Raw genomic sequence first — 25,479 nt, forward strand, 5'->3', positions numbered from 1 at the left:
AAAAAAACTTAATTATTTTTTATAAAGTATGTATGATTTTGGCTTTTCATTAGGGCTGTCAAAGTTATAGCGATAATAAAACTTTAACACAAATTTGTTTTAACGGCACTATTTTTTTTTAACATATTAACGCAACTTGCGATCTTTAGGTTGTAGCGGGATAAATAACGCACCAAGCTTACACAAAATTTTGGCGAAGAAAAACTGGCATTGACATTTTCAAAGGGGTCCATTGACCTCTGACCTCAAGATATGTGAATGAAAATGGGTTCTATGGGAACCCACGAGTTTCCCCTTTCTCACATGATCAACTTCAAAATCGTATTTGGAAAGAGAGATAAATGGTTGCTCTGTGTACTCAACCGTACGGCAAAATCATGTCGGGTGCTCTTAGAAAATGTTGAAAAATCAGGATAGGCAGGAAGCCAATCCAGTCACTGTAAAATATTAAAACAAGTGGCAAATGAGGAAGGAAAAATACTAAAAAGCCTTTATTAAAAAGCCAACATGTTTCATCCGTAGGTCTTCATCAGGGCTTAAAACAATTCGACAAAGCGGATGTGGCCTCACCTATATGGTATCGACAACCAATGGGAGTCAATCACATGATCACCATAATACTAACAACAAAATACTGAAAAAATAAAACAGAAAAAAAGTAATTTATATACATCATCAATGAAAAGTACTCCTAGGTTTTAACATAGGTTGTGCTGTTTATACGCCTCCCATAAGATCGGGTTGGTCTAAGACAGCTTCAGCTGATCCAGAATGCAAGGGTTGTAACAAAGACCAAAAAGGCTCAGCATATAACTCCAGTTCTCAGATCACTACATTGGCTACAGCACCATTTTCTCATATAATCAACTTCAAAATTCTATTGCTTGCCCATAAATCACTGAACGGTTTAGGTCCGAGGTACTTATCAGATCTCCTGACCCAATATGAACCACCTCTCAGGTCGGCTGGCTCTGGATTACTGGCTGTTCACAGAGTCAAAACTAAACATGATGAAGCTGCCTTTAGCTTCTATGCTGCTCAAATGTGTGTGTATGTGTGTGTATGTGTGTGTGTGTGTGTGTGTGTGTGTGCGTGCGTGTGTGTGTGTTAGTTTAGAACAAAAACAATGTAATATCTTTAACTAACCATGTTGTTGGAATGCAAGTCACAGCTCCTCACATTGTGAGTTTGCAACCAGCCAAGAGTAACGCATACTAATTCCTTCCTCTGATTAAAAGCAAACAGAACTATTACAGTGAAAAACATAATCCTCGTAGGCAATACGGTTATATTTCTGTCAGAGAACATTGCAGGGTTTCCAATGTTTCACTGCGGGGGGGCTATTTCATAAGATAACATACATTTTCATGCTGTCTGCACTCGGAAATAAATGCACTATTTATGGTGGATAAATGATGTGAACCGGCTCTCCGTGTGGCTGCGCTGAGGGAGCGGTATGACATTTAAGAGGAAATGTGGGAAACGGGTGGATGGGAAGGAGAGACAGATGGATGACAGACGGGGATCAGAGGAGAGGTGGTACTGTAACAGCAGCTGTGGTATGGATAATCACCATCATTTCAGACAGCGATGGTTGATCAATACCTGCGGTTGCAAGCGTGGGGTGAAGAGGAAAGGACTGGTGAAGTTATTGCCCGATCCCAGAGAGGAAGTCATGGGTGGAGAGGATGAAGGGAAACAAAGGAGGCTAGCAAATAAACAAATATGAGAGAGCGAGTCAAGTGTGAGCGGAGTACTAGAGGGAAATAGGAGTGGGAGAAATGAAGCCTTCAAGACAAATAACCAAATAATACAGTTAATGTATTCAGTCCAGGCAGTGTGCTTTCAACGCCAATCTAAATCATTTGCACTGCTAATACAGCATATGAGAACCACTATTTCCTTCGACTTTAAATTTAGACAACGCATTGTATTAACCTCTTTAACTCCCCTAGGCTGCCGCTGTCCTCGTCTGACATTACTGTCTTTCAGAGGGTGTAGCGGTATGTAATGTAATTTTTGAAAGCACATGCAAAGGGTGAAACGCACCCCTAACTGTGCTACCGAGGTATTATGCAGATATTTGGCGCAAAATTGGCCCCTTTCTATGCAAATGAGCCTCATCAGAAAAAACTGGATTAAAAGCCACTCGCAGTTACAGTGACATTATCAGCGTCTTCAGAGAGTTGTTGGTAACTGAAACCATTTCTAAGGAGGTGTCACGCCCAGACTTTCAAGTGATCGTGGCATATTAAATCCTAAATAAGATTTCTCTCTGTCACGGTTAAATTCCTTGCCTGAAGTTTTGAGGAATGCCTTTGCACCTCGTCGGTCAGGACTTAAGGCTCGCGGTCTGAAATTTGCTTTGCTGTTGTTCTGCCTACTGTGCTCTTATTATTCAACTTTTTCCCCATGGTCTAGTGTTAAAAAAGTTAACAAAAATTGCAATAAATCCTAATATCGAAACGCAACACTTGTAAAATCGCATTACATATCGAATCTGCATCCAAGTATCGTGATAGTATCGAATGAAAAGCCGTAGGCGAATCGTCCCAGCCCTAGTGTTTCCCCTAAATGTAAACTATTCCTTTAAAAGGTTAGTGGGACATGCACCTAGTGCACTATGTCAGCTTTAACTTTGACAGGAACATTTGGAGAAACTGAAATCTGCAGCTTGTTAAGGTGTTGTTGTGTTGAATTGTTTTTTTTCCTGTTTACAACCTGGCTGCTCGATAGGTTGCATGACAGCGATAAAAACACTACGTATTGTAAGTGTAGTTTATGATTGAAGAAAATGACTGCTGTTACTTTGCAGGATGGAAGGAAGGGGAGACATTTCCAGTTATGTTCAAAATTGTGCAAAACAGACCAGATTTGTTTTTGCACACAACCGAAAATATGACAAAACAGCATGAACTATGAAGAGATTTTTGAAAATGAGGAGACAAGCTTTCACACAATCTGAGCATCACAGTCTACCCCCCACCCCCACCCCCACACACACACAGATAGCAGTCTTACCTCTAGTCGTAGGTATTCACTCTGCTCCTTCGAGATCAGATTCAGGATGGTGCTGCTGTGTTTGCGGGTTCGAACGAGGACCTGAACCCATGTCCTCCGGGCCGGCAGCGGGGACACCAGCTGGTAATGCGCGTGACTGTGCCCATCAAAGGAATACTCTGGGACCTCTGAGGTTGGTACACACACACACACACACAAACACACAAGTCAGTCAGATAGTGCTATTATTGAGATAAATACATAACCCGTTATCCAGTTAGAAGATGCTACACTCCAGAGGGAAGTGACCTCACTTAACTTCAACTTTCACAAGTCCCTCAATTCCCCCCCGTATGCAGAGAGCTGGTGGCAGGACAGAATATGCAAAATACACAAGATGGAATATGTATGTGTGGTTTAGCTTGGGTTATTCTTCGTTCTTAGGCCCATGTTCCCAGAAGTGGATTTTGTGCATGCCAGGCAGACTAAACCAAGCACACCTAAAATGTTTTTCAAAGCCATTCTTCCATCTCATAGCGTATGCAAGTTGAATTTCCGTCCGTCTCTCGCTTCCACACCTCTCCCTCTTTGTCTCTCTGCCATGCAACTTTGACGAAGCTGAGCGGCTCGTGAAATCCCGCTTGAAGACAACGTCGGATCGCACAGTTTTGATTTCTCCTCGGCATACGATATGCATCTGATCGGCCGTGTCTTCTCAAAAACTTCATTTTGACTTTTACTGCTGTGTAGTAAGCCCGCAGAGCTGCTTGTGTGGGATTTGTGGATATAAAACCATATTCACATCAGTTATAGACTAATAATCTGACTTTTCAATAGGGCTGCACAGTTATAGAATATTAATCGCGATCACGATTTTTGCTTCCCACAATTAAATGAACATGGAGAAACAACCTTAAAACATTTGGAACAACTAACTTCATCAGACACGTATTATATTGTAATCCATTCCCATGACGCTGCTCAGAGTCATCACAGTGACTGGCTCGTCTGCTGACAGCATGGGGCTAGAGGGGTCCATTTATGGTACATTGAGTTACATTATGGTGCATTCAAGGTCTGCTCAGTCAATATGAGTATTGGGACGATGGTAAATTATAACGCTATCATGATGCGTTCAAATGTAATCTTGTAAAATGTAGTTTTTGGTGAGAAACTTTGCGAGAAGATGTTTTCAAAGCAATATAAAATAAACATTAGAGAGGGAATTTTGACCTGTTTAACTTCCTAACACTACCTCTAAGCAGAACTACTGTACTAATGCTAAAATAATTAATCAAAGCAAATATTTAAATAAAAATACAATCATTTGTTTCCTAATCATTTGAATTGTGCGTTTTCTTTGCAAATAACCACTATAGATGACAATAACAAAGTAAAAGGATAACAATTTGAATTTTTGACGGTTGGAATGAAGCGCAACATGACAGTGAAGGCAGCGCTCTGTTTACTTAAATGTGAAATTGCAAAAAATCGCAATATTGTTCAAAATAATCAAGATTATCATTTTGGCCGTAAACGTGCAGCTCTACCTTTCAATAAGTTGTTCAGTACAGAAAACCTGCAGAAAAAGTATTTATTCAATCCCTGGTTGACTTTTTAAAGTAACTGCCACATAAGGAAAAACACAAGTGTATTTTCTTTCTCAGCTGTTTTCTTGCTGCTTCTTAGATTAGTTGCAGACGCTCTTTCTTCCTGATGTTACCTTGCATCTGGGGGAATAGAATGCCGAGATGGAAACAGGTGCAATGAGTATCATATCCATTGAAGAGCCAGCAGTGGGCTTTAGACGGTAACATAATGTGAGAAATGGACTGTAGGATACCGTTGGAGGGGGATGGCTGCAGTATTTCTCGTAATGTGAAATGCATTTCTGCTGTTTACCTTGTGATTGTCAGCACAAAAGACAAAATGTGATAACTTTTCAAAGCAGCGGGATTCTTCCTCATAATATTATAAACCACTGCGCTGTGTTGTGGCGTCTGATTAACTTTCAAACTCATGGACTTGTTACTCTAACTGGACTCCCTGGATCATATTTCATCGTCTCACCGGTACATGAAAAAACACGCCGACCAGCAAGCAAACAACTTGCATTTTTTTCAAGCAGGGGTGTTTTCGGTCTGAATGCCAACTAAGCGAGGTGGAACATAACTGTGTGTACCTTTGAGGATTTAAATATTACTATAGCACAGGCTAGGAGATTTTTTTAACGCATTAATATTTCATGTGAATGCCAGAAATGCAATTTGATATCAGGTGTAAATACACTTCAGCTAAGGCATCTCCAGTCCCATTGTGGGTATGGGTCAAGTTCAAAACAGACATAACGGGGCTCTTCTTTTAAGTATTTTTTAATTACAAACAGTAGAGAGATGACAGGAAATGAGGGAGAGAGAGATGCAACAAAAGCCCTCTGCTGGACACCATCCAGGGACTTTATGGTGCATGATTGTATTTATTGTTATTTAACCTTTAAGTCCTTAAGAACAAATTCTTATTTGCAATAGCGGCCTGGCAAAAGCCAAAGCCTCTTGTGAGAAGGGCGGTAGAAGCTAAAAAAAGACAGCAGCACACATCCAAACACTTCCAACACACCCACTGCTGACATACAATCACAACATGCATTACATGTGACAACAAGCATTACGCAGGTGACATGCAGTCTAGCACACAGGCATCGGGCAGGTAGCTCGCAGACAACAGCAGCAGGCAACACAAACAACAGAACGAGAGTAGCATACATAAGCAGCGAGAGAAACATGCAAAGCAAAACAGCAGCAGCAGCAAGAGGACAAGAATATGCATGGGACAACAGTAAGCAGCAGACGGACAAAGGTTAGAGATTATTAGTGGGTCGGGAAACAGCTGCATGCATCAGCCATAATGTCTGTAATAGAGTTCTTGAAAGCTGACTTGGGGATAAAATTATCAAGTTTTAGTGTTATTTGTAGATCGTTCTAGTCCGACCGGAATGATGACAGGCCGAATACAGTATTTGTTTTTGGGAACTTTCAACAGAATATGGTCGAGCAGAACGGGTGCTGTAGGCAGCAGATGCAGTTTGCAACAAGTGAGTGTGTGGTGGTGGGGGGGCAGATACGCATGAATCAATGAATATTATGACGGGTGTGTAAAGATGGCCAGTTGACAGAAGAACAAGGAGTGCAGTGGCGCGTTTTGAAAGGGGCTTTTGTAGCAAACTAGATAGCAGAGTGATAGAGAACATGATACATCTGGAGAGCACCCTTGCATGCCAACCAATATTGTACTGTACGTCACCATATTCTAACATGGGAAGGATGATCGGCTTCTTAACCACTAAGCTATGGTGAGAGCCCACAAAGGGGCTCTGTCTTGCCAGGTTTTGTTTTCATGGTCCCCTAAATGTAATCCAGCAACACATTCTCAATACAGACGCTTGGTCAGTGGCCCTACGCTTCAAACTAGGACTCTCTAGGTGCCCCTCTAGCGTCAGGTTTTGAACATGTCAGGTCTCGGCAGGACATTTATGGTCTATTTGACTCTAAGTGAGACCATAATTTACTAAATGAACATCATGCTGTATTGAAGGAGACTTTAAACTAGTGATTGAGACCATAAACTCATGTTTACAATGTTTACTGAAGTAATAAATCAAGTGAGAAGTAGGATCATCTTCTCAAAGACTTCTATACAACCAGACTTCTTTTTCTTTTTTTCTTTTGGCTTTTGCCTTTATTAGATAGTGAAAGTGACAGTTATAAAAGGGGGAGAGAGAGAGAGGGGATGACATGCATGACAAACCCCGGAACGCTGCAGTAAGGACTCAGCCTTGGTACATGGGGCGCCTGCTCTACCAGGTGAGCTAACACGACACCCAACAACCAGACTTCTTTTTGCAAACAGAGGAGTCGCTCCCTGCTGGCAATTACAAAGATGAAGGTTTAAGGTACTTCCATATTGGCTTCACTTTCCGGACCCCGGAGTTGCCCCAACCTTCTCCCTCAGCGGACTTTCTCGCTCTTTATAATACCTCAGTCTCTCTGAGCATCTAAAAATGACGCCGATGGGATTACACTGGAGTGAGTTGAAAGCCCGGTGCGTCTCACCAAACGACGGTATATGACGAGTTGGGAGTGAGAACAGGTTGAATCCATATAAATCACAGGCTGCATGTGTTAAACAATATATTGTACTTTTTCTTCTTTCAAAGATTGCCTCATTTGCTGCCAAAATCTTCCACGTGCCCCTAGTTGGTCATTGACTCCACAGCTTGTTGCTTTTTTCAAAGATATGAATCATCTCATGAATACGGAGGGTGATTCATTCACATTCCCTCCTTCATTCATCCATTTGAGAGAGTCCTGTCAAGGAGCGTCGCCGTGCGGTACAAGACGAGAACCAAACAGGCCTGTAAAGCGTGGCAGAGAGTGCTGCAGTCAGCAGAAAGCATCTCTGGAGGTGCTCTCCTCAATCTGGTGGACGTGTACGAGGGGCGGTGCAGGAGGGTCATTAAAGATCCAATCTCAGTCCAACAACAGTCTATTCCAACTGCTGCGGCAGTCAGGCAGGCGAACGCCTCCACAGCCATGAGGCCAAAACAGAGAAGCTGGCAAGGAGCTGCTTTCTTCAGGCCTTAAATATCCTTAATATGGATGCTGCCAAGGGCCTGCATGCTGTTCTGAGTATCACAGAGGCAAGTACGTGACCTATATATGCATGAATTTACAAATAGAGTACATCCCACCTGCACACAGGATGCCATGAATCAGATGGTTGTTCTATACCATTCAAGTTAGGAACAGCAGCAGGTGATAACAGAAGCAATTAACCCTAGTTGGTAAGATCCAACAATGTCTGTCGTCCACTCATTCCTCTTTTACTATTCTAGGTTACACGTTTACAAAACGGGAGGTTCCCACTCTTAATGTTTATGAGGAGGACATTCACAAGAAATTCAGCATGAAAGACTGACACTTTATACTGCAAATAAAAAAGTGGGTTTACTTGCTTTGTGTCCCTGAGGCTGTGAGAGAGAACAGCCTGTAAGCTGTTAACAGCGCTCATTTTACCCTCTTTAACCGTCATATGAAACTGACCATCTTGTTTAGCCGTGCTACATAACTGAAGCTGGAATGTGCCTCTGTGACACTGTGCTATTTTAAGTGTGATAATTTCATGCAGTGTTTCCGCCAGAAAAGTTTTTGGGACCGGCAGCGAGCCGAAGACCAGAGAGAAAGAAGTTGTGTGTTCAGCTCTCAGTACTTTTGTAGCTTCTAAGTGAATCTTGAGCATCCCTGTTTGCACTTTCAAATATCTGCTTAATAGAGTGCTACAGGAATGAGTCCTAAAACTCGGAATGAGTTTGCATTTTAGCACTTCTGGTTCCCTCGTCTTGAAGTCAACGGGTTCTTTGAATGGGTTTTTTGTTAGATGCCTGAAATAAGGTCTGTGGTCAACACAAGCTTAAGAGATTTTAACGTTTTATTCTATGATATAAAATATGTCAGTAAATATCCCACTTTTTTAATTTTGAAGCCTTTATGTGTCTTAAAAAAGGCGATTGCTAACAAGTGGCTAAATGAGACTACTAAATGTCATCACGCCGACTCGTCCGCTTTTACAGCCTCGTTGTGTATACTCACGCTCGTGTGACCGTGGTGTTGTTCGTTTATAGCCTAACGTTAGCTTTTTACTTCTGATGATTGCATTCACACTTCAAAAATTATAAAAGTGGTGTTCATTTCTGGAGATTATCTTGCTGAACAAAACGTGTAAGCATCAAAAATGTTTGTTTGCCACACAGCTTATTTTCTGTAATAATCCTAAACCCAATAGAACACTACATTGGCTTTTTGTCGAGGGAACCCAGGACGATGCTAACTTCCTGGTTTGCCTACAAAAATCCGTCATCTCTGGAGCACTCTATTTTACTGTTTCGCTTTCAGCTGCATAGGAGTCGCGTTAAGTTGCTGCTAATAAAAACTGCTACTTCATATCAAAAGCTTTTAAATAACAAAATAACAGGGGGACTTTTGTTGTGAAGAACATAGGAAATTAAATTTACATCCGCTTTGACCACTAGTCAAAGCCATGGTTACACACACCCTAAAGCAGGTAGCCGTGCTGTAATAGAGACTTAAATCCCCGCCCTGCTGGGCTGACACGCTGAGTCGTGTGGAAAAACGCTGCAAGACACGGGAACTTGGCTTGTGTCTTGAGGAGTTGTAGCAGTTTTTCACAGACAGCTTAAACTGTACACACACTGCACTGCTACGCTCACAGCTGGTTATGGCTGACTACATCTCACTGTCACTCACAAACACTGACACTCGTTAAGCTCACAACCTACCAACTGAGTTAATCCTTAAAGGAGTTCGCTATTTGTATAACACATTTTAGTTTAAAAAAACATCTAAAAAATATATAATTCCCCGATGATTAGGCCCAGTGGGGAGCCATCTCAGGCCTGGCGGGCCGCCGGGCATGCATTACACTGGTGAAAACCCTGTCATAGCCTGTAAATCCACATATTTGAGAATTAAGAATGACCTCATTATAACTTATATAGCCAGGTTCATATCTGGAGGCTGTTTCAGGTGAGAAACCATCTGTTTCATCAACTGCACTTAATTGTGTCTGATAGCTAAGTATGAAACATATGTGACCAGCTTCTACCAATTATGCTTTAGTTTTACATTCTGTAACTCAACATATTCTCTGCTGCAAGCATTTAGCCAAGGAGCAAACGATCTTTCCGACACACATGGATGATTTTGTTTTGTTGTTGTTTGATGTATTCCTTTAATGCATACGTCCAAAAAAAGATTCTGGCTTACCCTCTTCACACTGGTGTCCTGTGTATCCCGGCACGCACTGGCAGCTGAAGGAGCCCCACTCGCCGTGACAGCGACCCCGGTGGCCGCAGGACGGGTAGCCCATGTTGACACAGCTGCTGTCGGTGGTCAGGCAGCCTGGAGAGCTGGACTGCGAGTCGGCCGGGGAGCCCAAATCATACAGCTGAGTGGAGGAGATAGAGGAGAGGAGATGGAGGGTCGGTGCATGTAGAGAGGAGGAGAGGGAGAGGAAAAGAAGGAGAGGAAAGATGAACAGAGAGGAGAAAGATGTAAGAGAACAGCGTTAAAAAGGGAAGAAAAAGGAGAGTTGAGATGAGAAGATGGGAAGTAGGGAGAGTTGCCAGTAAACAGTTTGTAGCAAACAAACAGAAGACAAAAAAGCAAAGTGACAGCAGAGAACGGGGATCGGGGAAGACACAGGACAGGCAGGTAGGGGGTAAGTAGCCAGAGGGGGAGTCAGAGTTTGAAAAGACGAAAAGAAAGTCAAAGAGAGTAAAAATGAAACAACAAAAAGGAAACTTTCAAATGTGTTGAAGGACATGAGAACACTGTGGCCTTCTCTACTTTTCCACTCTCTCTCTCTCTCTGCCCTCTCTGACTCTCTCCTCCCACAGCGATGAAACCAAACACTGGACAAATCTTCTAACGGACAAACAGCATGGACACCTGCATAGAAAGCTGAAAGGACGGGGGAACCTTGAACGCCTAAATTTGTGTCCCTCACAAAAGCGCGCCATAAAAGACATTAATATGTTCAATCTCCTCTCTGCCGAAACCGAACTTTATGAGTTATGTTGGTGCCGCGGCGAGGACGTGTGAATGCAAAGGATCGTAAAAACTGACAGTGAGCCGCTGATTGGCTCTGACCTCCAGCGAGGAGGCATCTTACTGGCTGCTGACCTTTAAAAGCTACAGCTCGTCTGTTTGGTTTGGACTGATCATTCTGATTGAAACACAGACATTACAGCAATCAATGACTGAAAGACACATCGGGGTGTCTGCGATTGATTTGACTGTGCACCTGTGTCACGGCGGTGTGTATCTGTGCGTCTGAGCATAAAAAACTTGGACCGGTATAAGACTTGAATGCAGAAATACACCTGCTTCTGCTTCAATTACAAATTCTGGCTTCAGATGAAAAGAGTGTGACACCCTCACGCAGAGACACTGTAGGCTGCCCTACATGTATTTGCCAAGATTAATTCAAGGTGTTGGCTGTAAAAATGTCTCCGGAATTTTACACCGAAATACAAAGTATACAGCTGTGAGTATGCTGTGCGAACGAGTGAGGTGAGGCAGCCCTGTCTCCTACAAAATTATGTTCCCATACAACTGAACTGCACTCTCAATTACCTTTCGAGGGATTACGGTTGCACTTTTAAACAGTTTTAAACACGTGGTTAACATTGTGAAATTGAAACAAAACCAAATATAAAACACAACAAAAGTATTCCATTACGTTTAGGCAACAAAACTATTTTGTTAGGTTTAGTAACAAAACATCATGGTTAAAACTTTTAGTTTCACACAAGTCATGAACAGCTGTCTCCTGCGTGAAAGTCCTGTGTTTGTTTGGCCCATTCACCAACTTGAGCGCCATCTTACATGGAATACGTCTCCCTTGAAACGTGATTCACAATACAATTTAGTTGCATGGGGACATCATTTTTAGGGGACAGGGCTGGGCAGGGACACCTATGGTAAATGGACTTGCATTTATATAGCACCTTTATAGTCTTCCGACCACTCAAAGCGTTTTACACTACATGGTTCACCCATTCACACACATTCATACACTGACGGCAGAGGCTGCCCATCAGGATCTAATCCAAATACTCATTCACACACACCGATGGAACAGCCTTTGGGAGCCATTTGGGGTCAAGTGTCTTGTTCAAAGACACTTCGACATGTGACCGGAGGAGTCGGGGATCGAACCACCGACCATCCGATTGGTGGACAACCTGCTCTGAACCACAGCCGCCTCTCAACTTTAAACCCATAGGTGATTGATGAAATTTTCATTCCGAATCCATAACAGCCACCACTCCTCTGGGAAGCTTTCCACGAGATTTTGGTGCATTTGTCTACGAATGTCCAGCAACACGTGTCAATTTCTGCTTGTTACATGCATACTGTCCTTTCAAAATAAACTTTGTCTTCACAAGAAAGAACTTGGTTAGTTTTAGGCTTAGGTTTAGGATATATACAAATTATGGTGCATTACTTTTCATATGCACTTATAGCTGCAAATGGTGTATGAGAACAGTCTGAAAATACCATTGTATGCGGTAGCATTAAGATTTCCCTTAATCAGAAATAAAGTTATACCTTTAGATTTAATTTCTGGTTGACGTGGCAACACCAATGGTTACTAGTGGATAGTAAAAGGATCAAAAATCTAATTTGATGAAAATCTAATTTTTTCTCCACTCATTTATTCACGAATTTCCAATAAATTGTAGTTTTGGCCTGACATCAGAGAGGTGTTTTTCTGAAGCTTCTTCTGCCTAATGAATGTTATGCAATGCTATGTAACATCTAGGCCATGATTTTCCAAAAACAAACAGCATTTATTGTGGAAAAAATGAAACCACGTTTTCTACATTGGTCCAGAATGTTCTACGTCTGTCAAACCTTTTGCTGAGGAACACTGCAACTTCAATTCGAAGCTACTGGCATTCAAAATGCCATTAGCCCAAAGCCTGTAACTGCAAACCTCCATACTTAAAAATGGAGTGACAGTTTTGTCAAAACAACCGAAAAACTTAGAGCAGTAATGTTAGACTGTGAACTGAAGGGAGAAAGACGAGCGGAATAATGACAGGACGAGGATGGGAGAGAGTTAAAAAAAAAAAAAGGCGAATGACAGCCAGAGGGGAGAGACCCAACTCCAGAATAGAAACACAATTATAAAATCAAAAAATCTCTTCCTGTCTCTTTTCCTGCACACAGCCTCACGTTGGTCCCTGCCTTTAGCCCAGTCTAGTTTACTTTCTTCTTCATCCACACATACCACACACTGTTTCCATATAGCCAGGCATCACAATTCAATAGGTTTAATGGATGTGAAATAGTCGTGACATGCTGTATCTCCTTCTGGCTCCAAAACAGAAACCTGCTAATTAGGGCTGTCAATCAATTAAAATATTTAATCTCGGTTAATCGCAAAATTGTCCGTAGTTAATCGGGATTAATCGCAAATGAATCACTCATTTTGATCTGTTAAGAATGTACCTTAAAGGGAGATTTGTCATGTATTTAATACTCTTATTAACATGGGAGTGGGCAAATATGCTCGCTTTATGTAAACGTATGTATACATTTATACCGGAAATCAATTAACAACACAAAACAATGACAAATATTGTCCAGAAACCCTCACAGGTACTGCATTTAGCATAAACAAATATGCTCAAATCATAACATGGCAACAACAGCTGTCAGTGTGTCAGTGTGCTGACTCGACTATGACTTGCCAAAAACTGCATGTGATTATCATAAAGTGAACATGTCTGTAAAGGGGAGACTCGTGGGTACCCATAGAACCTATTTTCATTTACGTATCTGGACGTCAGAGGTCAAGGGACCCCTTTGAAAATGGCCATGCCAGTTTTGTGTAGCATAAGTTTGGTGCTTTATTTAAACCTGCTACAACCTAAAAATCGCAAGTTGCATTAATGTGTCAAAGAAATTAGTGGCGTTAAAACAAATTTGCGTTAATGTGTTATAACTGCGTTAACTTTGACAACCCTAATGCTAATGTATAAATTACAGACACAGATGCCAACAGGAAACACACGGATGCACACAGACGCACAGTCGACACAGCCAGATACCTAATCGCAGGATAAAGTCATGTAATAGTATCATACAGAGTCACATGGAGACATGCACGTAGAAACAGAGAGTTACAGCAAGTGTGTCTATCAATGTCAACTACCTTTACCACACCACAGGCACGCACACCTCAAGTCAAACAGATGAGGATGTGACACATTAGCACTTTCTGTGATGATAAGAACACCGGCGAATGGAAAAAAAACTCACACAATGCCGGAACACGTCCATCAACATTATTAATCATCAGTACGCCTACTGGTGCTTGCTCTTTGGAGATTTATTATCCTCATGTCCGCCCACACGCATCATGCAGATTTCTCTCATTAGTACACTGCGTTTGTGCAGCCTCCCGCTACGTCTCCAGCTAAGGTACACCGCACCAACTATACAAGCCTTTAGCATGGCAGCAGGAGAAACATATATCCTTTTATAGCCCCACTCTGGAGATCCAACACCTTAATAGAGCTTTAAAGGTCTACTCAAAGGATGCAGTAGACAGATCTGGGTTGGAACCTACCGGCCTGTTAGGGCCCTCCTGTGAGGAGTTTTCATGCTCTCCCTGTGCCTGCGTGGGTTTTCTCTGGGTGCTCCGGTTTCCTCCCACATTACAAGACATGCAGGTTAGGTTAATTGGTGAATTGCCTGTAGGTGTGAATTTGAGCGTGAATGATCGTCTGTCTCTATGTGTCAGCCCTGTGATTGATCGGCGACCTGTCCAGAATGCACCCCTGCCTCTCGCGCCAATGTCAGCTGGGATCAGCTCCAGCTCCCACGTGACCGTCTAAAGGTTAAGCGGGTATAGCTAATGGATGGAATGGATGACTGGACGCAGATAAATTGTGTTTATGAAGGTAACAAGACTATAATTCTAACAGCCACCGCACTCACTGTCCTTAGAGGCCATGTGGCTCCTCACCCCGAACCAGACTACTATGGTTCGAACTAACTGACTAACCTTCTGTCATTTGAAGATCAGAACAATATCTGCCTCTTTCATACATACTGTACATAAATCCGCCTGTTTGTAGGAAAAGGCATATAAAGGCGTTTAGCGTGCAATAAATATGCTTTTCTTGATTTCTGTCATTTGTACGTCATGTATCCTGTACTGACTGCAATGTAAAAGCATCAGGGTATAAATGCTACGGTAAGAGTTAGTGAAGTAGAATAAAAAGCGAGAAAGACAAACATCGGACTTTTAACCAGGAGACCCGTGTTCAAGACCGTTGTTGACCGGTGTTTTGTTTTGTAAGTTATGTTAGTGACATTTGTCACCTAACGATTGTCGCATGCCTTTTATTGACGTTTGTGACTCGTTTTATGCAGTTGGATTATGTTGCTTCCGTACATGTTTTACTTGGCTTACTTTTTTAAACCCAACCATGTTTTTCCTTACCTTAACTAAGCATTTTCTTGCCTGAACCTAAGTTAATGTTTTTTCTTAAACCTAACCACGGACGTCCGCGTGTCATACAAATGACACGCGAAAAGGCTAAAATGCGTACTCATGACACGCAGGATGTCCGTGTAATGTTGTAATGACCGGGTTGCATTTCAACATAAACTGGTCTCACTGATAGAAGATGGGTCCCTACATCATGAGTGGGCGACCACAAAAGAGGAAATAAACAAGGCCAACCACACACACACACACACACACACACTTAGATGCAGTACAAAAACAAACCTAAAAATAGAAGAAAAAAAAAATATCTAACAGCTGACACATTTTGATAGAGATTTTCCATTTACATAATTATATGTCTGAAAGCCATTTGCATCAGTAGTGTAAATGTAGAGAAACTGTATTAGTAAACATCAGGTTTGCTCAATGATTCAAGTCAGATTGAATACGGAATTGGTATCAGGAGAGAAAACGTATGTTGGACGCACTTGTAGCTACGGATGCAGTTATATTTATGCTTTTAACTTTATATCCTTTTTTACACAAGGGTTTGCTAGTTCACCCCAAGATATGGTTTGGATAAAACATGTGACTCAGCTGTAAATTAAGTCCTGCTCAGCTGCGGTAAAAAGCATATCGGGGCCGATCATACTTTTTGACTCTCCATTTATGTTTCTTTCAAAATAAGAGCATATATTTATTCAAGATCCTTCAGTTGAACATTTGAAAAACTAGCTTCACTGAAGGAGTCCAGCAAGATCCGCTCCTACAGTGTACAGTAGTTACACTTTTCTCTTATCCAATTTGAAGCAGTCACTGCCGTAGTGTTTGAAGCAGATGGCAAAAAGAACCTGTAGCAAAGCTTCTGTTGCCTGCTATGAAAGTGTCAAGTCCTGCTCCCCTCCCACTCGCCTTCTTCTTCACTTAGAGAATGTAAAAATGCCATGATCAGATTACAGGCTCATCTGAATGCAGAGCAGGTGTAACTTAAAGGGTAACTTTGGTATTTTTCAACCTGGACCTTATGTTTTCATGTTTTTGTGTCTAAGTGACTATTAGGGACAACAATTTCTGAAATTACTCCAGTCTTGAAGGAGAGCGCTGTAGAAGTCAGCTGCTCATGGGCTGCAATATGGTGCTATTGGGGCAAGCTGGCATCGTCATTTACATCCTTTAAGAGTGCTTGTTTTTGCCATGACAGGCTCTGATTGTTATTATAAGTGTCTGATATTATGGAAAGTAAAACAAGGAGAAGTCTCATTTTGAAAACTGGCGAGTTGACGTGTTGCCGGAAGACAACGGTGGAATAGTGGAATACATCCATGCTGGAAATGCGAGTGGCATCTGGGCAGAATTTGTTGTGGTGGAGTACAGAAAGCGAAGCTTAGTGTTATCTAAAAGATTTTCAATGTCATGGCTGAATGTCTGAATGTGGATGAGGTCTTTGAATTCGATGGCCCCCGTGTTTATTAGAGCCAGAGACCTCTCCTTGAGCAGGACTTGGAACACAATAACAAACAGACCGGATCAAGAGAAAGGTAAGAAAAAGGTTTTATTTCTCTGTAGGGTCCTTTCCATAATGTTGTCAGACACTTATAATAAAAATCTGAGCCTGTCAGTGGCACTGCCATTGCTCACCTGCCCTCACAGCTCGTTTCACGACTGTTGGTTACAACGTTATTCTCGATACTGGACCAATTTTAAAAATTGTTGTCCCCATTTATCACTTAGACACAAACACATGGGAACATAAGGTCCAGGTTGAAAATACCAAAGTTAGCCTTTAATTCTTAATAACAGATGCAAGCAAAAACACAGTGATGAAAGATCGCTAACAGTAACAAAAGTAATATTGCTTCTAAAAGTGTGACAAGTTACACATTAGTTATATTTTGATCAGTAAGCTCAACATCTTTCAAACATCAACATTCAATTTCCAATAGGGCTGTCAAAGTTAACGCGATAATAACGCGTTAACGCAAATTTGTTTTAACGCCACAAATTTCTTCAACGCTTTAACGCAATCGATCTTTTGGAGGTTGTAGCTCAGTTTTAAAGCTGGAGTGAAGATACCAACCATGTCATACTAGCTTGCCACAAAGTAGGCTAAATAAAAACTTGCGCTAAATTTTGCCGTGGAAAAACTGGCATGGCCATTTGCAAAGGGGACCTCAAGCTATGTGAATGAAAATGGGTTCTATGGGTACCCACGAGTCTCCCCTTTACAGACATGCCCACTTTATGATAATCACATGCAGTTTGGGGCAAGTCATAGTCAAATCAGCACACTGACACACTGACAGCTGTTGTTGCCTGTTGGGCTTGAATTTGCCATGTTATGATTTGAGCATATTTTTTGTACTAAATGCAGTACCTGTGAGGGTTTCTGGACAATATTTGTCATTGTTTGTGTTAACTGATTTACAGCAATAAACATATACTGTACAAACATTTGCATAAAGCAGCATATTTGCCCACTCCCATGTTAATAAGAGTATTAAATCAATCAGTAATCAAATCTCCTTTTAAGGTACATTTATAACAGATCATTTTCGATTAATCGTGGACAATCCTGTGATTCATCGCGATTAAATATTTATTTAATTTTTTTTTTTTAGATATAATATTCTTGGTCATCTTCCCATGTTATTTTTGACTATCAGGGAACCCACATCTTACCCTATCTGCATCAATAGGAATAGAGTCTGAAAAAGACCCTGACATTTGTGTCTAAAATACAGTTACATCAGGCAAGACTCGATAGCTTTGGACTGGCAGGGACAAAATTTCTCACTTAGTCATAGGTTTTTTGAAGCCAAGTCAAAATGTTAGGCTTTAGAAGGCAGCGGGTTCACAAAAGGCTATCATACCTGAGGCCTGTGTTCATACGGAGATGATTTGGGTTTTGTTGGGGTTGGGCTCCGATTGTCATGGCTGAGCATGGAGTCCTTGACTCTTTAACTCCAAGCGAGCAGTGGAAGGTTACTTGAAAGTCTTGACTTGAAGTCAGACTGGGCAGGAGTGGAAAGGTTTATATTCCCTTTCACTGTCGGAGGGCACGTGTGTAATATTTGAAAGCGCTTTGAGGTTACAGTTCTTCCTCTTACATGGCACAAGGGGTACTGTGACCGTTGAAACCTGTTATTAATCCATTTATCAGCTCGAGTGCAGGCGTGAGTTTGAGTTTGCCTGCACGCTGGTGTGCTAGCGGTATGAGGTTATGTGCCGGTGTGTGTGTGTCAGTGTTGCATGTAAAAATGTGGTACCTTGCTGTCCACGATGAGGTTGCGGATGCAACCGGTGAAGTGTTTGTGCTGAAGCTGAGGGTAGATGTAGGGGATGTCCTCGTTCACACCGCCGAGCTGCAGCACCTGGCTCATGTTCAGGTGTCTAAAACACAGAGATACATGGACACACATATATATATATATAAACACACACTACTGCCTTTCAGGGCTCATAGCACACATATCTAATGCACTGCCATATCCCTGTCATTTAGGTACAGCTGCCAGAAATCCAAAGCAAAAACATGGAAGTGTCGACATATAGGAAATAAATGAGAATTCACCACACCAGTAAAAGCATTTTTTAGCCATCGTTTTAGCTTTTAACCCGCTCATTCTAGTCAAGCCTCTTAACATTTAACACGGGAAATCAAACAAACAAAAGCTGTTGGTTGCAGCAGAACAAGCAGTAAACAAAACATTGACATATTATATTACATAATCCAACACACCATCGTTTTCTATTTGAAAAACTAAAGCATTTTCTTCGTATTATCATTGGATGGCATGAATATTTGTCCACAGCACTTTAAAGATTGTCACCCTACTACTGTATGCTCTTGTACAGTATGTATGTAAAATACCATACACTGTAAAATAGATTTTTCCCTTATTTCATAAAACAATGAAATGTCTGTATATTTAAAAGGTTTACTCTTAAAACTACAGGTAATCGATCAAATTTAAGATTACATTAATATTATTGTTTTTTTAATGACAATTTATTGTATTTGTATAGATTCAAAATGTAATTTTACATTCAATTGTGAAGTAATATTTTACATTTTTTAATTAATTTATTATTAAATCCTTGAATATAGATATGACTCATTGAAATCGGTTGAGAAATGTAAACATCATAGTGCTTTTATCCAGAAAACGGCAGCTCCAACGTTCACTTGTATATGTTTACAGGCCAATATGGCGCCGACGCTGACATATCGCAGCAAAGGGCTGAAGCGGCCAATGTGGTATCTACAGTATGTACTGTATATACATCTATGATATGTGGCCCCAATTAAATTGAATAACCTTTGTACACACTCTCCTATCCCCACACATAAAGTCACACCTGTCTTTCAAAAATAGAGGCAGTGTATGCGCGCGGTCAGGTGTTTGTGCATACCTGTCAGTGTTGGGTGTGACGCCCGTCACCTCGCAGGAAGAGTGGTCCTCGGTGGTCAACCAGCTGCCCAGTCCTTCCATTTCCATCACCGCCGCCCCTGAGCAGCGATCCAGGGTGAACCGCACTTCCTGAGGAGAACACACAGACAAGCGCACGCTGAATAGAAACCAAATGCACTAATAAAGCCTCCTACTTCTCTACATTATTATAATGAGTGTACCTCCTGTTGCTGTCATTATGACTATAGTGGGAGCTGCCTCTCCGACTCCGATTTCTTACATTAGTGCACATTACTCTGCTGCTGCCTGCTATGTTTCCTGTTAATGCAAAAACAGAAACAACAACCAAGACTTCATCTTAAACCAGCATGTTCCAATAATTGTGCAATTTGTGTATTTATAGGTGAAGAAGAAGTAGCCATGACAACCTATTTAAAAACAGCTTGAGTTATATATTCCAGCCACTATTTAACTCGCGTTATATAGTATTCTATTATCATTATACATTAAAGTTACAGTAAATCATTATGTTCATCTCATCTTTTTGGACATAAGGTTAATTCTTTCTTTCACATACAGTACATTACAGCTCACACTAGGATCTACACTATCATGTACATGGGTATTATAACAGTATAGGGTCTTTTTGAAAATGCTTTTTTGGGGGGAATTTGGTCCATTGCTAACATAACCTGATAGTTCCTAAAAAACAAACAAATTGGCACCAAAATCATCCCAATTACTCTGTTGGATAACAACACCCTGTGTATTAGCATACAGTTCCAGTCATGTGCTAAAACACATCATTTGAATTTATTTTTTTCACATCTGTGATAAAAGCTTTCAGATGTGTTGTCAGAATACAATCTAGAAATATAAGAGAGCAGAAGCTTTAGTTACAAAATAGACCTATTTTGATATGGCATAGCAGAGTAAACACAGGTGTAATTAATACTAATAAAGCTGGCCCTGTTCCATTGAGGTGGACCACAGTCCTGGTATTGTGCATGCTGGCTCACTTGAATGGCTGTGACACACTTTATAGAATGGGACCATAATCAATGTTATTAATTACACTCTGCCATGACATATGTCAACATGGCAGCTGTGAAAATGGCCTTTTAATGTCAGATATTTAAAGTTATAATTGAATGTAGGGCATTGACTTAAAACTATCAAAGCTGCCAAAGCTAACGCGATAATAATGTGTTAACGAAAACTTGTTTTAACGTGACTAATTTCTTTAACGCAAATTGCTATTTTTAGGTTGTAGCGGGCTCAGTTTTAAAGCTAGAGTGAGAATACTGGGTTTACTAGGTTTTCTAGTTTCATGTGAAACTAGAAAAGTTAAGGAATCCATTGGTACCAACAATGTCATACTAGCTTGTCAAGAAAGAGGCTAAATAAATCTCCAAACTTTGCTAAATTTTGGAGAGGAAAAACTGGCATGGCCATTTCCAAAGGGGTCCCTTGACCGCTGACATCAAGATATGTGAATGAAAATGGGTTCTATGGGTACCCACGAGTCTCCCCTTTACAGACATGCCCACTTTATGATAATTACATGTAGTTTTGGGCGAGTCATAGTCAAGTCAGCACACTGACACACTGACAGCTGTTGTTGCCTGTTGCGATTCAGTTTGCCATGTTATGATTTCAGCATATTTTCTTATGCTAAATGCAGTACCTGTGAGGGTTTCTGGACAATATTTGTCATTGTTTTGTGTTGTTAACTGATTACCAATAATAAATATATACATACATTTGCAAAAAGCAGCATATTCGTCCACTTCCATGTTGATAAGAGTATTTAATACTTGACAAATCTCCCTTTAAGATACATTTTGAACATATAAAAAATGTGTGATTAATCACGATTAACTATGGACAATCACACGATTAAATATTTTAATTAACAGCCCTACTTAAAAAATATACACGCTTTTGAACACTAAAAAGTCAGTCTTCATACTGTGGATAATGCTAGGTAGACATGAATAATACACATATTGGGCCAAGTACATTTTTCCATTTTCTTACATCTAGTTTACTTTTTCCTGTGACGTTCGACGTTTGTTCCTAGGTCTGATTAACCAAACTCTCATAACTTGCCAAACATGTCATTAATTGCTCCTTCAACCTGATGAACACCACCTGTTCACGAGTAGGTGCACATTCACAAGGTTTGATCATTAGCATAATAAATGCCCTCAAATAAGTTTGCCTGCCGAAGTTTTATTCACAAAAATGTTACCTGGAGTAAAAAAATAAAATAAAAAATAAAATCAGACTGCAGAACTTTAAGTCATGCTGTTGAAAGAGGTGGTATTAGAGAGCGGTACTGTGACAGAAACAAAGAGTGAATGGTTTTTACATGGAGTTAGATGCCAGAAAGAATGTCTTGCTAAAGCAAAGTGGTCCGTGACTTAGATGGGAGGCAGTCAAGGGGACATGACAGTAAAGGGAAATGGACGAGAGACTATTATACAGTCGGCAATGTTACACTGTCGGGGAGGATGTTCCCCTGGACGGCGATTTACTTAAAGACCCTGAAACAGCTGGCGCAGTGAGAGAATTAACAACTACTGAATGTATATTGCCATACAAAAATTTGCCAATAAAATCCTGAAATGTACCTTACACGTGGGGGATATTTTAAACTCTTTACAGTGAAATTAAGTTTGCCATCCCAAGCTTTTAATTTTACTTAAAAACCAGCATCAGCAGGAGGTAATTGTGTCGGGAAACAGCAGCTAATATGTACCTGCTGTGCCGGCTGATTGCTCAGTAGCGTCAATTAGGTTGATGATGTCACATAAACAGTGGTTGTTTACATACACATACTGTACTAACAACAGTATGCAAACAACTTCAGTGTACAAGTCTCCAGAAGGCTTTACATCTACCAATGGCAATTATTACTACAGTGTATTATTGGATGTCGTCCATGTACAGTACAGCGACTGTTTCATGGTTAAACGTTCTTGTCTTATGTTAGAAAAACACTGCTCAAGGCTAGATTCTTGGCTACTGAATCATCATACAATACATCTACAGACAGCAGCTCTGTCCTTGCTACTTTCAATCACACACGGTCTTGCAACGGCAGCTTGTCCAGCGAGGTCACACAACCATGTTGGATAAGCTGCTGCTGACTATTCAGGACAAAATGAATAGACTCACATGTGATTTAGAATAATACCGTTGTGATGCAGATTAATCCCCCCGTTGTAATAACAAAAGTCTCAATGAATTGTTGTATTCATGCAATTCAGAATGAAGTCTTGATGCACTCATGCATTCGTCCGGCTGTCCTCATTCTCAATACTGAGCAAGTGTACTCTGTGATTATGCATGTTTCAATGTGAAGCTGAACCTAAAGCTGATATTTCCTTTCATGCAAAGATAATTAACAAATAAAAAAAAAATTGAACAAGACTGATGCATTTTTTTCACAACGATCGATCGCGTGGTGCTGAATTGCACAGTTTGGTAAAGGACACACGTTGTACACATTTGTGCGGCAGACTAGAGGTAAGGTCTTGATGACATTATTAAAATGGTTAGCCTGCACTTAAGGTTGGGTAAGCAGTGCTTTTTTTTTTTAAGTGGGGTTTGGGGAACGTTAGGAGTCTTTGAGTCACCAGCTAAATTGCTCAAATTCAAGTGTGACATAAGTGTGATTATTCCGTTTTAGGCTTTAAAGAGGGGTTTTGATGGCTGCTGGTTATGAAAAGGCTTTTATTTTGGCAGGTTGCTGACAAAATTCTGACACAGCCTTGTGCTTTTACTGAAGTGGTCCTCATCTATGTTGGGATGAGTTTCCCAGAACAAGGTTCAGCCAGTCCAGGTGCTTTATAAGGTGTACACATCAGCTATTGGACTGACGACGATTTAGCCTCTGGGGGCAACGGACAATATTTTGGGGGGGTTCCGGTGTAGCCAGCGGATATCCGGGCCAAGACTTCCTCCTCCGTGCACATGGTTATTGTTTACAGTCCTATTAGCAACTGGAGACGTGACAATGGAGTTCAGAGACGACTTCTGCGGCTAAACTCTAGACTGCGTTTCGGCCAATGCGATCCGCCTCTTTTGCTCTCCACGCGGACTCTTTACCTGCATGCAACCAAACATGATTGGTCAATACTACTCGACTACAAATGGATTACAGATGGAAACCAGAATGCTCATGATACCAACACCAACTGCCTACAGATGTTTGCTTATAGAGAATATGGTGTCCTAGGCTCGGAGTGAGACTGTGAGACTTGAAGCTTTAAGGCTGTGTTACATCAAAGATTCTAAAAATAGGATCACTGACTGTCTACTAGATATTTAAGAGAGACAAGAACTGTAAGGCAGCGGTTACGTGTGATTCTTTGGAGGTGAAGAGCTCCAAGCGGCCCTCAGTCAAATGAAGATTAGCTTAATTCCCCTCTAATTTAATTCACTTGAAATGTTCCTAAGTAGAGAATGTCAAAGGAGAGCCATTGTAATAATTCGTCTCACCGCTATTGTCTCCCTTTGTACTTTACAGTGCAGACAGTTCTGCAATACTAAATCACCAACTAACATCTTCCTCGTTTGGGTCCCTAATAATCATATCAAATAGGCCTGCATGGGGCTATTTGGAGTCTGTGACATGAAACAGTCTTGGGACCTCATCTGTAAGGTTACAATGGACAGAAATGTGATTATGTTAATCGTTCACAACAATGTCGGGAATCACTAATTTATTGCACCGAATAAGAACATTTAGTTTGAAAATATGACAGGTAGTTAATGTTTGGCACTATCAAACAATCATTACTTCAGGAGCTCAGCATGCCGTGATCCATGTGCGGCACGTTCCCTGGGCACCGGTTTTCAGATTTAATTTAACACTCATCATTTATTTTTGGTCCAACTACTCATATCAATTAAGGTTTATAGAAGTGCTCTTACAATTGTGCATAAAAAAATGGCCGAAACTACTTTACATAAATCGTGTACAAGAGTTTGCATATGTGAAAGTGGTACAAAACAGGACATAAGCATTGCAATATAATATGAAGTATAATTTCAGGCATGTCACCTGCAAGTAAAACTGAACTACAGCAACAACCTGTTCTCACTCCAAACTCGTCAAATACCGCCGTTTGGCAAATGCTCCTCTGCATTGGAAACCGACGCACGGAGGCACCCTTTAGCAACAGTATGGGTGGGTTTACATTGGAGTTAGCTCTCCAATGTAAATCCACCCACGGCGTTATTTGACAGTCGGAGCAAGTGAGGTAGTAGGCTATTGACCAGTGTTCGTGTCCCGTGTGAAAATAAAATTAACGTAGACTTATATTGCCATGTCAGTCTTGAGTCACATGACTCGTCAGTATCGTCAGTCCTGAGTCACGCGAGTTGTTAGTATCGTCAGTCACTAGCCAGTGAATTTGATGTCAACCACGACCGTTTCCTAAACCTAATTAAGTGGTTGTGTTGCCTAAACCTAACTTCCTGTGAAAGCGGAGGTTTATTTTGAAGGACAAAATGTAATGAGTGTATATTGACACTCCGTCCCCGGTCCGTCCAAAAGTAATGCAAGAGGGGTACCCCGTGCGTCTATCTCCACTGTGCACTGACTAAGCGGCAGTATTTGACGAGTTTGGAGTAATAATGTGTTGACAGCGACACATTTTTTCCTGCATCTGATTCAGTGAAGCAAAAACCGAGACCTTAAGTCAGGTCTGCACAAGATCACAGATGACACAACCTCACCATCGCTGCATTACTCTTTTTGGGGGTGACAATTGAAATAGTAAACAAATAACGCATTTTTGTTTCCCCATGATGACAATTTTGACTCAGATTTACAGATTAAGAGGAATTGCAGCATCTAACATTGATTGAAAGTTACACTGCTTCTTTGTTTTCCCCCAGTGGAGCGTGCCATACACAAAGCAGGGGAGTCACATTGTATTCTTACATT

The 25,479-nt window shown here is 41.1% G+C and overlaps 1 protein-coding gene across 1 annotated transcript in view; it reads right to left on the reverse strand.

Annotated features, from left to right (window-relative positions):
- si:ch211-186j3.6 (neural-cadherin) overlaps nucleotides 1–25,479 on the reverse strand; it is a 338,768-nt gene that overhangs the window by 49,845 nt on the left and 263,444 nt on the right. Inside the window, exons 29-32 of the mRNA XM_037746583.1 lie at nucleotides 19,519–19,646; nucleotides 18,372–18,495; nucleotides 9,840–10,020; nucleotides 3,022–3,188 (exon numbers count right to left, since the gene is read on the reverse strand). Coding sequence (XP_037602511.1) covers nucleotides 3,022–3,188; nucleotides 9,840–10,020; nucleotides 18,372–18,495; nucleotides 19,519–19,646 — 600 coding nt within the window. The remainder of the gene's footprint in view (nucleotides 1–3,021; nucleotides 3,189–9,839; nucleotides 10,021–18,371; nucleotides 18,496–19,518; nucleotides 19,647–25,479) is intronic.

Source organism: Sebastes umbrosus, chromosome 2, assembly GCF_015220745.1.
Source record: "Sebastes umbrosus isolate fSebUmb1 chromosome 2, fSebUmb1.pri, whole genome shotgun sequence".
Classification (NCBI taxonomy): Eukaryota; Metazoa; Chordata; class Actinopteri; order Perciformes; family Sebastidae; genus Sebastes; species Sebastes umbrosus.